Source organism: Watersipora subatra, chromosome 2 (genome assembly GCF_963576615.1).
Source record: "Watersipora subatra chromosome 2, tzWatSuba1.1, whole genome shotgun sequence".
NCBI lineage: Eukaryota > Metazoa > Bryozoa > Gymnolaemata > Cheilostomatida > Watersiporidae > Watersipora > Watersipora subatra.
This window is the reverse complement of record NC_088709.1, coordinates 45,975,002-45,993,198: the sequence shown is the minus strand read 5'-3', so window position 1 is coordinate 45,993,198 and position 18,197 is coordinate 45,975,002. Positions and strand designations below refer to the sequence as shown.

Genomic DNA, 18,197 nt, shown 5'->3' with positions numbered 1-18,197 from the left:
CTTTTGATAAAAGTTATGATAAAGATTTTTTTAAATTAAGTTAGTAACTGTTCTAGAAAGGCTGAAAGCGTTTGGGACGAGTGTTATATAAATATGCAGACATTGCGTATTGATTATATTTAGTTTTGCTATTAATATGTGATTCTATGTCTATAAATTCAATGCTCTATGACATTCTCAGCCAGCTGAGCAAACGCCATAGGATACGATATTAACCGAGCAACAATGACATTTTGTGTCAAATCCCATACGAGGTGTCTTCATTGCTCACTCTAATCTGTTTACAACAGGCCTACTTCTACAGATGAGGATATTTTCATGCCCTTTCCTTGTTCACTAATAGCCCTTATGTCATTATCAACGAATAACAAAATGCGCTCACAGAAATGATTCACTAGTCATTTCTGTCTCAGTACCGCCTCTCAGTTACCGCGCCGTTTCACTAAAGCTAAGTCTAATGCTCAGGCTAAGGCTTTTTCTAATGACAATTTAACATTCAACATATATACCACAAAAAATGTTCATTTCCCCAAACTGTACTTGAAAATTGCAGGCAACTCTTCATTTCATACAGTCAATTTTTAGTCATTTGCTGAGCTCATAGAAAAACTTGGTCAAAACTTTATATTTTGATAAGCATTCAGTTGGCTGATGAACTGGGATGAAATGTTCACTTTACTCTTTTTCTATCAGCTCCTACTGGCTGGTTTAGACGTATACAATAGGCGCTCTTACACAGTAAATAATCCGTTCCAGGAACGCTTACGTAATAAGAACAGTAAAATACATGTAAATTGCTTGATTCGTTTCAAAAAAATTTCAAACTAACCCTTTTGGCCATATGAGAAGGAAAAACTTGACTTAACTTTTTTAAGTTGTTGGCTGTACCATAATTGCAGTATTATTGGTTTGCATCGACAATTCTTCTTTTTGTTATGATCAATCTCACTGGCTTTATAGACCATGATTGCGCTGATTTTACAATAAATATCTGGAAGCGCTTCTTCGATGCTCATTGACAACGATTTGCTTATTTTTTTAACCGGCAAAGTCTACTCTGCATAGTAAAACTAATAACAAATATTTTATATGCTTACAATAAAGCAAAACAAGAAAATATTTTTATTATAAAAAGGATTTTACTGGTGCATCTATCTGTATTCAGGTGTCAAGGCTAGGATTAAAGAGAACTTTTGACGCTACCCCAACTCCTGACAGTTAGATTGGTAGACCGATGCTTTAACACCTGCAGCAATCACCTTGCGCAGCTATTTTATTCTCTGTTTTGTTGACTCATTTGATGGTCTACTACTGCGAATTAGAATGTCGTGGTTGTTGTATATATAATAGATATAACGCTATAAGCCCGTCGCTTTTGTTCCTTAAGTGCGGTGAGATAGGCTAACATATTAAATCAAATTTGAAAACTCACCGGACTTGATACTTTACATTGTATAGACTTTTTTACGTAGTAGGAAGCAAAAACTTCACATAAATTTTTTACATAATCTAAAATTAAGGTTTTTGGAGGTATACATTATCGAAGGTATACGTCATAGAAGGTATACGCTATAGAAGGTATATGTTATAGAAGGTATATGTTATAGAAGGTATATGTTATAGAAGGTATATGTTATAGAAGGTATATATTATAAAGGGTATATGTTACAGAAGGTATACGTTATAGAAGGTATACATTATAGAAGGTACATGTATATGCTATAGAAGGTATATGTTATAGGAAATATATGTTATAGATTATAGAAGGTATATGTCATAAAAGGTATACGTTATAGAAGGTATATGTTATAGAAGGTATACATTATAGAAGGTATATGCTATAGAAGGTATATGTTATAGGAAATATATGTTATAGATTATAGAAGGTATACGTTATAGAAGGTATCTGTTATAGAAGGTATATGTTATCGGAGGTATATGTTATAGAAGGTATATGTTATCAAAGGTATATGTTATAGAAGGTATATATTATAGAAGGTATATGTCATAGGAAGTATATGTTATAAAGAGTATATGTTATAAAAGGTATATGTCATAAAAGGTATACATTATAGAAGGTATATGTTATAGAAGGTATATGTTATAAAAGGTATATGTCATAAAAGGTATACATTATAGAAGGTATATGTTATAGAAGGTATATGTTATAAAAGGTATATGTCATAAAAGGTATACATTATAGAAGGTATATGTTATAGAAGGTATATGTTATAAAAGGTATATGTTATAGAAGGTATATGTTAGAGGAGGTATATGTTATAGAAGGTATATCTTATAAAGAGTATATGTTATAGAAGGTATATGTTATAGAAGCGTCTACTGTACAAATTTAGTAATATCATCTTTTCTGTTCTGCTTATCCAGTTATGTAATGATGCCATTTGTTATCATTAAATTATACTACATGAAAAATGCTGATAGAACCTTGCTTGAGACTGTCATATTGAATATATTTTACAGGTGGTAATTTAAATGTTATATAAAAGATTACTTTGCACAGGGCTCGAACTCATAACATTCAGCTTAGTAGACCAGCACTTCACCAACTTTGCTAGTCAACCAACTTTCACAACGAAGAACAATCTTTGCTGTAATAAAAGCGGTGGTCTGTGACGTTAACGAGCTTTTGCCGTTATCCAAGACTTCTAAGGCCAGACTCACTAGGGCTTATTTAATCTGAAAAAACGGATTCATTTAAAAAAATGTCGGGCTCAATTGGCAATCTTACAACTTATGTTTTCCTTATAAATGTACCTCAATCTATCCTATTGGAAACTCTAGACTCTGCCTTAATATGCATTAAGACAATTGCCCTCAATGAACACATTCATAGATTGTTGTCATGAAACAATTTACTCTGAAAACAAAAGAAATCCCGAACATCGCTGGGCCTAATGCTACTACTATTATATATACTCGGAGGCACTGTAGGCAATTAATTACAACTGGAACCAGGCGTGCTTGCAACCGGCCAACTGCCAGCTCCTTGACCATCCCACTAATTCGGAAACTTTGGCAAGTATTTAGGGGAGTTTCTCATAGACATTTCTATGATTTTTACGGAAGACTTTATCATAACATAGCCAAAAGCTCTTAAGAATATAGGCAATTCTTAAACTACCCTCTGTATTATATTTTTAATATTTATCCTTTTACACGCCACATTCTCATCATACTAAAGGTAATGTATGACTGGTCAGTTTGTAGGATTAATAATCCAGTTTATAAACAAACTTATAACAAGTATTTTAATTAAATTATTAGAAAGCTTGAATGGTAACAGGTGCAAACAACTTCACATTATTTTTATTTGTCATTCTAACAGCTTTCCCTCTCAATCATCACTCTTCTGTGCATCTATCTTTTTATGGAGAGATTTCCTTTTTCTTTCTGCATCTTTCTTATCCCAGTTAATCCTGAGAAGGGTTGTGAGCTCAGATCCACGCGATACGTGATAGTGGCAGAGGCGATCCGTCTCGCCTTCCCAGGAGAGACGATAGTCTATCCTTCTACATGATTCCTTCATCTCCTCCTCACTCTTCTTTAGACAATGTTCGGTATCCTTGTTGATGGCCTGAAACCAAACCAATTTTTGACCTGCTCAGAAAATTGTTAAAAAGTGTAAAATAGCCCATGGGTGCTATACATCTGCCAATAAAAGTGTTAATACAACTGATTTCTTATTATTCAACTTTGAGCGGTATTTTCTTTTTGGGCTTACCTGAGAAAACAACTACCAATATTGCTTTTACACTTGTAGTTTGTATGTACGTAGTTTGAGTTATAGCAAATCTTTACTATAGTAAGAGCAATGTCCATCGGTCTGTTTGAAGCTACACTAAGATTGTTCAGAAAAATATTGCATCACACGGGTGTTGAACTCTAATATTCAGATTAATAGTCTGACACACAACCAACTGCACCTCTTAAACCACTTTGCTGGAATGCAGAATAATTCTGAAGATAATTAAGACACATCATGCTCTCTTATGCACTGCCAGGGTGCTAGTCATATTTAGTCATATTAAGCTTTACTGTTAAATTACGCACCTTCTGTAGGGCTTCTTTTTCTGCATTCATTCTTTCCTGTCCAAACTCCTCAATTTTCTGTTTGAAGTCCTCAAGAAGCATCTCATACATTTTCATCTCTCCTGTTAAAGATATAACATCACTTACAGTAGTTGTCTTCTTACTACTCCAACAGAACAAGTAAAATAGTGACATCTTATGACTCGTTAAATAAAAGTTCTCATTCTCTCAGACCAGATCACACCACTAAAGAGCGCTTCATCGCATTACCACATCAAACTGTAGCGCATGAGGTTCTGTCCCATCGGCCCAGGCCGCTCAAAAGTACGTTCTACTGTCCTACTAGTAAAGGTGAACACTGGTAACAGCTGTGCTCTATTTCTGTTGCCACTTCAAACATTTTTTAGCCACAGGAATAGTTTTATTTTTAAGATAGCCTTTATTTACAGTTGAGGCCTTTATTTATAGTTAAGGCCTTTATTTACAGTTGAGGCCTTTATTTACAGTTCAGGCCTTTATTTACAGTTGAAGCCTGTATTTACAGTTAAGGCCTTTATTTACAGTTGAGCTAGGCAGTAAAGAGATGAGCATATTATGTTAAAATGTTAGTTAGAGTGTGAGCAATGAAATGATTTTTTTCGCAAACTATTTTAAAAATAACTATCTCATTTGTTAAACAAAACTGTATAGGCTTATTGGCTAATAACAGTTATAAGAACTCTCATATTCGCTAATTTCAATGCTAGATCCCTTGATGGCAAAACGAATTATATATCCTTTGATCGTCTTATTTATAATAAGCAGCTTCAACTGATTAGGGGCAGTTGAGGCTGCAGCTGTAGGCTGTAGCTTAATTTTAGATTGTAGCTTCAATAAAGTATTATACTTGAAAAAAATGTGTTAACATTATTGGATGACTTGTTCAACTCCAACATGATTACAGATCAAACGCTATTACTTTCTCTCATTTATCAATCGTTATAAATTTATTTATCAACAGGCCTATTTATTGAAATTATAATAATTATTACTATTACTTACATTATTATTGTTATCACCATTAATACCTTAATTATTGCTGTGGTTACTATCAATATTTGTTATTATAACTATTATGTGTATTAATTATTTCATTGCTAACATTATTATTATGGGGATAGTCATCATTATTACTTTGCTACTATACTTGTTGTTTCTATTATTAGTCTTGTCATTATATTATTAAAAATAAAAAGAATAAAATTACAAGATTAATAATTATATTTATTCTCTCAGCAAAACTGGTGATCATCTAGGACAGAACTATTAATCATCTATTAAAAACTATCCAAGATCCAATAGAGCCAAAGGAATATTTTTTTCCTTCAACCTAATCCTCCTCTACAACATTCCTTGTTATCAATTGTTATCAATGCTCTGCCATGCAAAATAAACTATTATTATGAAACTACTATTAATGAATTATTATTATTCTGAATGCAATTGAAAATTGGGTATGATGATATCAGCCAACATCTACAGCCTATAGTGAGTTCCACTACTACTGTTATAATTCCTAGATTTTCTCTGTTAAATTTTTTATGAGACACCCAGACATATACACAGACATACCAAGAGACATACAGACAGATACACAGACAGACACATAGACATACAGACAGACACACAAACAGAGATACATATACAAATACATAGAGAGACTTACACACAAACACATAGACAGACACACAGACAGACCCACAGACAGGTACACATATAAAAAAATATGAAGGCATAAACACAGACAAACATACAGACAAATACACAGACAGACACACAGACGAATACACAGACAGACACACAGACATACAAACAGACACACTGACAGACACAGAGACAGACAAATACCCTACAGGATGAAAATATTCGTTGGTTGAAAAAATTTGCGATTTCGCGGACAGTCAATTCCGCGAATTATTAAATTCCGTGAATAATTAGTTCTATTTTTAATCACAAGGGAGAATAACTACTGCATCAAATTAAAAACTAGTCGCTAGGCTAGTTTTTAATATAAATACTAAATGTAGTTGAGTTCCAAAACATTTTTAAAATCATTGCCTGGGCTTTGAGCTAACACCATTGCCAATGCATCACATTTCTTTACAAAATTATTCAAGGTTGTCACAAGATATGCAGAATGGCGTCATCGCAAAAATAGCCGCTAGGCAGAAGTACTAAACGTAGCCGAGTTCAAAAACTTCTTTAAAATCATCGCCAGGCTTCGAGTTTTATTGCCATTGCATCAAACTTTACAAAATTATTCAGGGTTTTTACAAGTTACTCGGCATGGCTTCGTCATCACAAAAAATCTCTCTTAGTCTTTTTACATTGAAATCAACTCCATCAATCTCTAATACCGAAGTTGATGAAGATCATGATCTGGACATTATGGTATGTATTTGATTTGCAGTGCAGATACGTTTTTCCATTATTAACTGCATTAGTAAATTCTTGTTTAAAAACTGATCGCTTTCATTAAATACTTCAGCTATTGTTTTTGTACTTCCGTAACACTTATTAATATTTTATCTTTTTTGTGTTTACTGCAGATTGAGAATAAAACTACCTACTCCGATTACGAACACTAGAGGCAAGTAGTAATATTCATCAAGGCAGGAATATTGGCAGAGAAGCAACCAGTCAACCTAGACCCCCTTCATCGACAACAACTCCTTGATATCGCTGCAGCAAACATGATTAAATTACATATTTTATTTTATGTATAGATATATTATAATTTATTACAAACTTGAGTGTACAATTAAAATATTTCAAATACAAATAAAATTTTACAAACAATGAATGGAGTAAATATAAACAGTTTAGTCCATATGACAGTTGTCTAGCAATAAAATTAAACTGGTACTCTTGATAAGTGAATACTAGCGTGTAATGGTGCTCTCTGACTAGTTATTTTGGTAATAGCAGGTCTGTCACTGTCACTGTCTTGGGTAGATGTTAAAGGCAATTCTTTCACTACTACATGACTGGTAAAGAAGTTATCATCAGAACTCTCCTCATGGCTTACTATTGCAAAGTTCTGCCGGTTGGCCAAAGATTTGTGCTCGTAAAGGCATTTTTGTTTCTTTTTTAAAACAAATATATTCTCCTCGTTAGCAGCTGCGGTCATTTCTATTTCAATTTCAATACCTCCCTGAATGATTGGTGATCTTCTAAGAATGACATCTACCACCCTTGCAATCATTGTGCTTCTGTGTATGATGAAAAATCTCTCTCACACTAAAACAAATAATGAAGCTGTAGGGATGGAAAAAATAAATATTACGTTTTACCGAAGAACCAAAGTAAAATTCAATTAATTTAGTAAATGTGAAAAACTCATTACTTACCACAAATTGGGGGTTCATCAAAGGCCTCCAAATCTATGAATATTCGTGAAAACCTCTGAACACAGCAAAGAATTTATAGCTTAGCACATTCGACCCATAGTTGTAAGCTAAATAGAAAATGAAACACGCAATGTGCGCATGCGTAGTGTTAACTCTATTGCGAGATGTAATAGAGTTAACTCTTCATAGAGAGGGACAGTTTTCAGCCGCGAATAAATTAGTCCGCGAATATGCATGAAATGGCAATTTTCGCGAAATATAACTCCGCGAATAAATTCTTCCTGTAGGGTAGAAAAACACGCAGGCAGCCAGACACACGCACATACACACACAGACATTTGCACAGACACATGCACAGACACACAGACAGATACACAGACAGGCATACAACCCGATACATAGACAGGCATACAACCAGATACACAGACAGGCTTACAACCAGATATGCAGGCGGACACACAGGCAAGGACATAGACAGACACACAGACAAATACACAAACGGATACGCAAACACCATAGACCTATTAACTATACTTATAGTTAATAGTATAGTTGATAGGTCTATGACAAACACACACAAACAAGCACATGGACAGACACACAGGTAAATACACAGACACACAAACACACACGGACAAACACATGAACAGACACGCAGACAGACACACAAACAGACAAATATATGTCCATATTGCCTCAGCATGACAGAATTAATGTATTATTATAATCTTACCTTCATTGTGTAAAACTACTGTTTTGTTCACTCTCTCATCTAGTTCCTCGTAGCCATAGTACTCTGGTCGAGCGTGCAGACTGAATGTTGTCATGTCTTCAAGTTGCCAGTTCAGCTGCTCCTTGAGTAGTACGAGTGACTCAAGCATATACTCTTGTATGATAACGAGGTGAAAGTCATGGATGATATCTTCTACTTTATGTCGCACAGCTTCCCTATTGTCATTGTGAGCCGCTGGGTAACCAAGGCTAAATAGCTGGATGTTTCGATATGGCAAGTTGGAGTCGAAGTCGAATATCCTTGCAAATTGTCTATATTGATATTTTATAAAATAATTGAATGAGTTGTCATTTACAAAATCACTCCAATCATTATCATAATAGATGGCCTGAAGGTGAGCAATTGGATGCCGTATGACCACAATTAATCTGCAATATAAAAAGACTAGTGGGGTACAACACAACTAAGTAAAGTAAGTAACAGGTAAGTAGCAGGTAAGTAACGTGAAATCTCATCAATGTTGCGTAGTTAACAATTTATGATATAAAGTTTAGCCTGATTTAGGTCTCTACAACTCTCTAATATAATAGAATTGTATCTGGTATCTGTCTGTGTGTCTTTCATTGTGGCTGTCTGTGGGTCTGTCACTGTGACTATCTGTGTGTTGTATCTTTGCATCTGTCTGTGTATATGTCTGTATGTCTGTCTATATGCCTAAGTGCCTGTTTGTGTCTTTCTCTGTGTCTGTCACTGCATCTGCTTCTGTTTCTGTGTGTCTGTCTCTGTGCCTACCTATATCTAAGTCTGTGTGTGTGCATGCCGGTGTGTACATGCATGTGTGTGCGTGCAAGCGTGTGTGTGCATACATGCACGCATGCATACATGCGTGCATGTGCATATGCGTGTGCGCGTGGGTGTGTGTGCGCGTGGGTTTGTGGGGGGGTATGTGTGCGCGTGCATGTGTGTGCATGCGTGTTTGCTTGTTCGCGAGTGTGTGTGTACTTCTACACTCCTACGTGTCTGCATTAATAGAAAGATTTATTAAACGTTAAAACCTGTTAGCGATGTAAGAATAGAGAAGATATTAGTGATGTAACAATAGTTAAGATATTGGTGATGTAACAACAAAAAAGATATTTGTGATGTAACAATATAGAACATATAAATGGTGCAATTTTGAGATGTTGCACACAATGTTCTAAATTTCGAGTACTTGCCAGTACTTGCCAGTACTTGCCAGTACTTGCCAGTACTTGCCAATACTTGCCAGTCGTATCAAATAAGAAGCTTTAGATAAGAATCTTTCTTAAGCTTAAACTAATTCTTTACTATAATAAGAAGTGTCTGTCTGTCTGTCTATCTGTCTGGCCAAAGATGATCTGTCTGACTTGTGTTTCCTGATTTGGCTTACTAGCTTGACATTCTAACACATACACAAATTGACAGCCTTACAGGTGTTTCAATTAATTTTGCACATATTTATACTCATTTCTTTATCAATGCACCGTGGTGTACTTTGAGATGATCTCTTGCAGTACACCAGAATGCCAGGGTATTAGTATTAAGCTATAGTGATTCGGAGTATCTGAGGTATTTAATTCACATAAAGCGGTCAGGGATCATTCTATTGAGTCTCTCTAGCAATGATAGCTTTTTGTTAGTTAGGAGTCTTCGTTAAAAACTAAAAAAAGTTTTGTGAACTCACTTGAAGTTAGGCTTGACGACTCGGCCAGGTAAATGTCTTTCATAGCGAATCTGATGCACCATCATATCAAATGGAGCCTCATTGCTGTTGTGTGGGCAAGTTCTGCGAAGTATCAAAGGCATGTTTAGACAGGTGTTTTTCCGCATCTTCAAGGGCATATCATACCAGGTGCTTTTAGCGTCATATAATGCCATTGTTAACAATTAACGCAAAGATCAGAGTAGTTGCATGTTGCAAAGTTACCAATAATCAGTTTTCTAGACAGATATCCAAGTATTTATGCGCCATCGTGTTCTCAAAATCTACTATATTGACAACTTTTCCAAATGATTGTTAAAATATTGTTTATTGCGATTAGTAGAATTGTCTACATGTAAAATTTTGTTGCAGTTTGTTTTTTTAACACCAAATTTACAAACTGAGGATAATACTTCATGTCATTGTGGTTTTTTGTGTTGTCAGTAGGCTTCCGCCTATTGTCTGTTCAGAAATTAACAAATTGTTCAGTGGGCTGACAACCCTCACTCAGCAAGCTTGTCTGGAAAAACTTCATTTAATCTCAAGCACGGATGCACTTGTCTTTTCTAATTGTGTAATTTCTCAGCTAAGTTTATCAAGTGCATGGTTATTTACCAAATATGGTATCTGATATTTATGCATGAAAAGGAAATGTCACCCTATTTCAATCAAACATAATTCCAGTTATCTGGTTGAAAGTTGCAAATCATACAGTTGAAGGCATATTTAAATACGCCGACAAAATACATTTTCAATTTTGCCAATGCTTTGGCAACGCATCATCAACACCCTGTAGGCACGTCATTTTAAATACGAACGCCTTGGTTTACATTGGCAGATACAAAACTAATAGATCTGTGATTGGCAGAACTAGTTGATTGTTTCAATCATGATTCAATTTTATTACTTTTCAGTGCTGGTGTTAGCTGTAGACAGTTCAATAAAAAAAACTCAACCAAAAACCATTTCAGTCTTTTTTACTTCATTTTAAGATCATCATTCTAAAATATAGTAAGTTTCATCAGTTTTATATTGCACTGCATAGATATCACACAACCTAAAAGGGCTGCAATATAGCTATCAGAGTTGCTTAGTTACCTGATAACTAATATGTTTTTGTACATTTTCTAATCCATATCTTAGCTGAGAATAAAACTGTGTTTAAACAACTACATCAAATTAGGTCACATTTATGTCAAAAACATTTAACCACATCTAAACTGAAAAGAAAAAAATCCGGAGTTGTCTTCTTTTGAGTTCTAATTCCTAAAAAGAAGGCAGACATCTCTTCACACTGCTTAGATGTATGTGATCGTTGTTTTTCATAATTCTTTCAAATAAAGGATAAGGTTATGCAATTTTTGAAAAAGATTTTGCTTAAATGCTTTGAAAATGGGTTAAAAATTGCTCAATTAAAATGCATTTTTGCTGCAAATCTTTGAATAAGCTGTTGTTCATCCATTAACATTCACTGTTTCTATTGTGTTGATGATGTAAATTCGGAGTTGTGCACATCTGTAGCTACTGTGTGATAAGTGCTTCAATGAACATTCGCATGTTGCGGATTAACGAGGGTGCTTTGTTTAAAAAAATAAAGATTTCTATGCTAGAGGTCCTTCGGAGGTCAACCGGAGGTCAACTAGAGGTCATTTGGAATTGCTCAAAACGAAATAAGAATGACTGTAGAATGGAAATGTTTAAAATGGCATAGCTTGCACAGAATTTTTTTGCTTATTTTATTCGCAAGTGCCGCTTCTATCTTATGCAAGCATGCATCAGTTGATAAAAACATTTGGAGCAGTGAAACTCGCTGGGTTTGCAGATGCTTGTTATTTGTATCTTGGGATGATGCAAACTTTCTAATTAACTGTTCATGAAAACATAATGATTATCAACTAGTGCACTGTTGGTCTCTCCTTACTTACTGTTCAAACTTGCTGATTAACTGGCCATAAAAACATAATGATTATCAACTAGTGCACTGTTGGTCTCTCCTTACTTACTGTTCAAACTTGCTGATTAACTGTTCATGAAAACATAATGATTATCAACTAGTGCACTGTTGGTCTCTCCTTACTTACTGTTCAAACTTGCTGATTAACTGTTCATGAAAACATAATGATTATCAACTAGTGCACTGTTGGTCTCTCCTTACTTACTGTTCAAACTTGCTGATTAACTGTTCATGAAAACATAATGATTATCAACTAGTGCACTGTTGGTCTCTCCTTACTTACTGTTCAAACTTGCTGATTAACTGTTCATGAAAACATAATGATTATCAACTAGTGCACTGTTGGTCTCTCCTTACTTACTGTTCAAACTTGCTGATTAACTGTTCATGAAAACATAATGATTATCAACTAGTGCACTGTTGGTCTCTCCTTACTTACTGTTCAAACTTGCTGATTAACTGTTCATGAAAACATAATGATTATCAACTAGTGCACTGTTGGTCTCTCCTTACTTACTGTTCAAACTTGCTGATTAACTGGCCATAAAAACATAATGATTATCAACTAGTGCACTGTTGGTCTCTCCTTACTTACTGTTCAAACTTGCTGATTAACTGTTCATGAAAACATAATGATTATCAACTAGTGCACTGTTAGTCTCTCCTTACTTACTGTTCAAACTTGCTGATTAACTGTTCATGAAAACATAATGATTATCAACTAGTGCACTGTTAGTCTCTCCTTACTTACTGTTCAAACTTGCTGATTAACTGTTCATGAAAACATAATGATTATCAACTAGTGCACTGTTGGTACCTCCTTACTTACTGTTCAAACTTGCTGATTAACTGTTCATGAAAACATAATGATTATCAACTAGTGCACTGTTAGTCTCTCCTTACTTACTGTTCAAACTTGCTGATTAACTGTTCATGAAAACATAATGATTATCAACTAGTGCACTGTTAGTCTCTCCTTACTTACTGTTCAAACTTGCTGATTAACTGTTCATGAAAACATAATGATTATCAACTAGTGCACTGTTAGTCTCTCCTTACTTACTGTTCAAACTTGCTGATTAACTGTTCATGAAAACATAATGATTATCAACTAGTGCACTGTTGGTACCTCCTTACTTACTGTTCAAACTTGCTGATTAACTGGCCATAAAAACATAATGATTATCAACTAGTGCACTGTTGGTCTCTCCTTACTTACTGTTCAAACTTGCTGATTAACTGGCCATAAAAACATAATGATTATCAACTAGTGCACTGTTGGTCTCTCCTTACTTACTGTTCAAATGTCTTAGGAAAGCACATTGAGTCTCGCTTGGTCTGAGGCAGGGCGACATTTAGGTCTTTTTGAATTGCCTTCCTAAGCAAGATATTTTGGATGCTGTCAGCTTGGGTGCTCGGGATGTAGACGAGAAACACCCTGTTTATCGGCTCCTTTACATCGATCTTCCTTGCTATCGTAGGAACAGCTTTATCAGGGTTTTCTAGTACTTGTGGCTTGTCATCTATGGCTGCTTCTGTAGGAAGGGTATTATTCTTTTCACTGTGCACTACTCCGTTGTAGGTGACCCATATGCCATAAAATATCGTGGCCAAGAACCCAAAGAGCATCAAAGATCTTTTTCGGCCTCGTCTCATTGTCTGTGAAGAAGCAACGTTCTCTTCTGTCATTTACGTATGTACCCCTGGAGCAAAGAGTGGACAACTCTAACAGTGGTTAGTTTTATATTAACCAGAATTTTGAGGACATTTGCATTTTAGGAGCTTAGTTTAGCAGAGCATCTTGAAATCTTGGAGTAAAGCAGAGGTTGTACAAAAAGATTATTTTTGCCTAGTTTAGTTAGCAAATGACGTGCATGCAAATCTGACTGACTAGTAAACAAACATAAGTAAAAGATATGTCAATGGGTGGCAAGTGTTTGTGAGGGACACCAGCCAGCTAAAAGTTCAACCACCCTCAGCCTTACTCGGCCAGCAATGAGACGGCTCGGCCCAGCCAGACCAAAAGGAAGAGCGACTGGCTCGGCTGAGAAAGCGCCATGCCAGGCGCCAGTCGGAGCTAAGAAGATTGGTCAGCTTCCGAAAGAAGAGGGCGAGATCCTCCAATATATAAAGCTGCTGTCAGGACCCAGCAAGCCAAAGCATGTAAAATTCTTAGTGCGTACAGTTGCGTGTGTACGTTTTGCATACCATTCACTATAATAATATATTGCACAAATATATTTATTCATACTAGAACAAACGGCTGGCTAGTCTCAAGTAAAACGGTAAAGGGTCTCTGGTGCTCTTTTACATGTTTAGTATAAATGGATAAAGAATGACAGTCTGTATGACAGGTGTCTAGTGAACATCAGTGGAAGGCATTTAGGCACATTAGGCATGATAAATAGATGTAACAAGGTACATGTATATACCAGTATGTAGCTTTTCTTATACAAAAAATAAAGCTAAATTTTAAATTTTAGAAACTAAAGTTTGCTATATTATGATTATACCGATTAAGCTCTTCATCACAAGACTTCATATTAGATTAATATTTACTATAATAAGAGTTGTGTGTCAATCCGTCTGTCAACTCTAAGTGTATTAGAAAAAAAGATTGCCTCACCCAGGAAACAAACTCCAAATTTAGTAGTCAGGTACACTACAAACTAAACCACTCAACCACTTTGCCATATCTAAGAATAGTTGTGAGCATATTTATCACGCATGACAATTTCTCACTATTCGGCAAGTTTAATAGTATTAATAATTATTTCGAGTCTTGTTTGCCAGCGTAACACCGAATGTGTGACCAACAATTTATATGGCTACAAACTTCTTATTATGATGTGTTTATAGCCATACAGTGCTGACTCAGTCACTGCTAACTCGGTCACTGCTGACTCAGTCACTGCTGACTCAGTCACTGCTAACTCAGTCACTGCTGACTCAGTCACTGCTGACTCAGTCACTGCTGACTCAGTCACTGCTGACTCGGTCACTGCTGACTCAGTCACTGCTAACTCAGTCACTGCTGACTCAGTCACTGCTGACTCAGTCACTGCTGACGGAGACAAAGGAGAGCTTTTGCATTTACTTTAAATCAGTTTAGAAAAAAACGTTTTTGATTCTTTTCTAGATTTTATAATTGTTAGAATATATTTCAGTTACCTGTTAGAAGAGTTTGAAAGGAATGATACTCACTGTTTGTGTAGCTAAGTTCTCATTGCAGCCAGTTGCCTCACAGTTAGCCGCAAAGACTAGAGTAGGAATAACACTAGCAATGATATGATATTGATTTCCCTGTTTTTTTCTATTGTCTTCTATCGGAGATCTAAACAGTATTGTTTGATCATTTGTTTAGGCTTTCCAATACAATTGTATTGTCACAAAACTAGCCCTGACTAGTTACGTTTAGCAAAAGACCTGCCGGCACCAGATTAAGCTGTTCCTATTTTGTAAAGAGATGGCGGATTGTGAAGACGAAGTTCTGTAAATTAAATGTACTTTAAATTTCATCTAAATTTAATGATAGATTACTGATGGCTGATTGGCTGATGGCTGATTGGCTGATGGCTGATGGCTGATTGGCTGATGGCTGATGGCTGATTGGCTGATGGCTGATTGGCTGATGGCTGGATGGACATTTGTTGGTTGATCTCAACTCTACTGGTTGTGATTTGCATACAACATTTTGTGAAATATATTTTGCAATTGGTGTAAATAATAAAAAAATAGTTCCTTTAACAATCTTCTACCTAATGTCCTCTTAACAAAAAAAGTATTTTAAATGTTATATGGCAAACCAGTTATTTGATTTCATTGATTATTTGTTTCCTTTTTTACCATTTTTGCATAATTTTAAAAACAGTTCTGTTTGAAATGAAATTATTGATAGCAAATTAATAAATATACAGTAGGTAAAAGTTTTTCTTCTTTTATTGTTTGTTTACATTGGTCGAATTCATCAAATGGCTTAAATTCATTTAGCCAGGAGAACAAGCGTTTATTGGAGTTGTTGTCTCTAAGAAGATCTGAACAGGTGAAAACATGATGAGATAAAGAATTAAATGGTAAATTTTGTTAATGTTTGGCTTACAACAAAATTCACATTACAGTTATTTGGTATCAAAAGATTCACCAAGTTTTACTCTGTTGTGTTGTAGGTGCAAAATATGTGGAAATGTGATTACATGCTCTTAAAAGCTCAAAAACGAACAGTTAATCGCAGCCATCACGAAAACGTCGTAGGTTGGAATTCCTCTACAAAACGGCTCAAATGTGAGGAAGTTGAACATGATGTGCTTCTGTTTACACTTTCATGTAACCTCATTCGTCGAAATATTTGCACAAATATACTTCACGCATTCAATAAAACATGTCTATTGTCCTTATGCATTTACGCTCTTATCATTGTATTTGTAATACTGTCACTTTGAGCACTGCTATTTCAGAACCTAGCCTAAAAATTAGTTTAATTTTTTAAACTTAGCTCGAGGAGTGCATATCATTTTTAGAGCTTTTAAGAGCTTGTAATCACATTTCCACATATTTTGCGCCTACAACAGAGCAGAGTAAGACATGGTGAACCTTTTGACACCAAATAACTGTAATGTAAATTTTGTTGCAAGTCAACCTTTAAAGAAAAAGAGTATGGCAGCCTGACCTACCTAATAAACAACTAATTGGGTCAATGACAAAGCTGGCGTCAATGACAAAGTTGTCTGTTAGCCGAAACTGCTTGGAGGGAGTGAGTAGCCTACAATTCTAACTGATGTTATCTCACCATCTTTCGGGTCGATTAATACTCCCCAAAATTGTTGTTTATATCCAATGAGTCTATTATTTGTGTAAATTACCTACAATAGAAATATGAGAGAGAGAGCTTGTGTGAACTGATATTTAAATGAGCACAGTCGGTGTATCTGTCTATGTCTATGTTTTTGAGAAAAATGCATGGCCTGAGCACCAAACCATTGGCAAAAGCTTCTTAGCAAACCTAGATAAGCATTTGATCATGAAGTCAGCTGGGAGTGGTGGTGCACTCTTGTAATCCAACTACTTGGAAGCTAGGTTTGGTGGTTTCAGTTTCATCACGAACAATCGGCCATCACTGCTTAAAAAATAAAAATGTTTCTACAGTATTAGAAAAAGAACTGGAAACATTTGACTTTTGCCAAATTCACCCAGACCTTTTTAAAGATAATATATAGGAATATTTTAACATTGAAAATTTATTCAACTAAAATGCTTATTAACTAAAGTCAACCAACAAGCTTTTAGCTTGAAATTTATTTCTAATAACCTTGAGTGTAATTTGAGGTGTTGACTGTAGCCACGCCTCAAACAGCTCTATTACAATTTGACAGTAACAAAGCCTTCATGCGGGTGCAACCTTAGTAGGCACAGCTCTATTGCTATCAATTGAATACCCTTCCTACTCCTATACCATTCTTTTCTATTCTATTCCACCCAACCCACCTCCCTAATACTTAAAAGGCACCCATGTTTATTAGCACACCATTACATACAACGCAAGATGTGCAGTTCAAAATAGAACATCAGTGACACAAATTTTATGGTTAATACAAGGTTTGTGATTACTAGAGACTCTGTCACCGCTGATGTCCTTTAGTGCTGATCTTGGTTATTGTCATAAATAATCACCAGGAAGTTGTCATAAATAATCAACAGTTAGGTTAACTCTATTTGCAAGTCAGACAGTTCAAAGTTCAACTAAACTGAACAAATAAAGCTGAGATACAAAACAGCTGAACGTTATTAGACAGTTACCAAACTAAAATAAATTGGCAGTTTCTCTTAAAACAAAGTTTGAAAAATACTATTTAGTAATTCTACTAGCTTCACAAATACATTCCACTTTGTTCAGCCCCGATTTCATCAATGACCAATCATTTGTGTTCCTTCCTCTCTAAGGAAACTTCCAAAAAAGCCGTTATTGATGGACTAAGAAAATGGCTCGTTTTAAGCTATAACCATCAGTTCCAACGCCTCATGTATTTAATTGCAATAAAAATATACGGCAATATCTAGCAAATGCATTACATTTATTGCTGGTATATTGTCTTTAATCAAACACGAGCTTATAAATTTCATCAAATACATTTATAGCCAATGTTGTACAAATAGATTTGATGACATCACAAGACAAGCTGGCTCTTATACAGATGCCAACTAAACAACCAGCATGAGTGAAAAGAATTAGCACGCTTCACAAATTTTGACTAAGTCTTTTGTCATATTGTAAACATATTCTCAGTGCATTGTTAAGGAGTGAGTGAAAGGCACACTTAGTAAGGACTGTTTGCTAAATAAGGTCTAGTAGGT

At 35.3% G+C, this 18,197-nt stretch overlaps 1 protein-coding gene across 1 annotated transcript; it reads right to left on the bottom strand.

Annotated features, from left to right (window-relative positions):
- Window positions 1-3,310: 3,310 nt before the first annotated feature.
- Window positions 3,311-13,538, bottom strand: LOC137388247 (galactosylceramide sulfotransferase-like). Its single transcript, XM_068074746.1, has 5 exons — window positions 13,147-13,538; window positions 9,878-9,979; window positions 8,173-8,600; window positions 4,072-4,172; window positions 3,311-3,595 (listed from the first exon to the last, which is right to left on the bottom strand). Exons 1-5 carry the CDS (start codon window positions 13,536-13,538, stop codon window positions 3,356-3,358), a joined length of 1,263 nt encoding a protein of 420 aa, XP_067930847.1. The 3' UTR covers window positions 3,311-3,355.
- Between the last annotated feature and the right edge of the window lie 4,659 nt (window positions 13,539-18,197).

Coding starts and splice junctions, on each gene's coding strand:
- LOC137388247 (XM_068074746.1), bottom strand. CDS start 13,538: ATGACAGAAGAGAACGTTGCTTCTTCACAGACAATGAGACGAGGCCGA. Junction 4,173..8,172: donor AGTAGTTTTACACAATGAAG/GTAAGATTATAA, acceptor TATCTTTAACAG/GAGAGATGAAAATGTATGAG. Junction 3,596..4,071: donor AAAAAGAAGCCCTACAGAAG/GTGCGTAATTTA, acceptor GTTTGGTTTCAG/GCCATCAACAAGGATACCGA.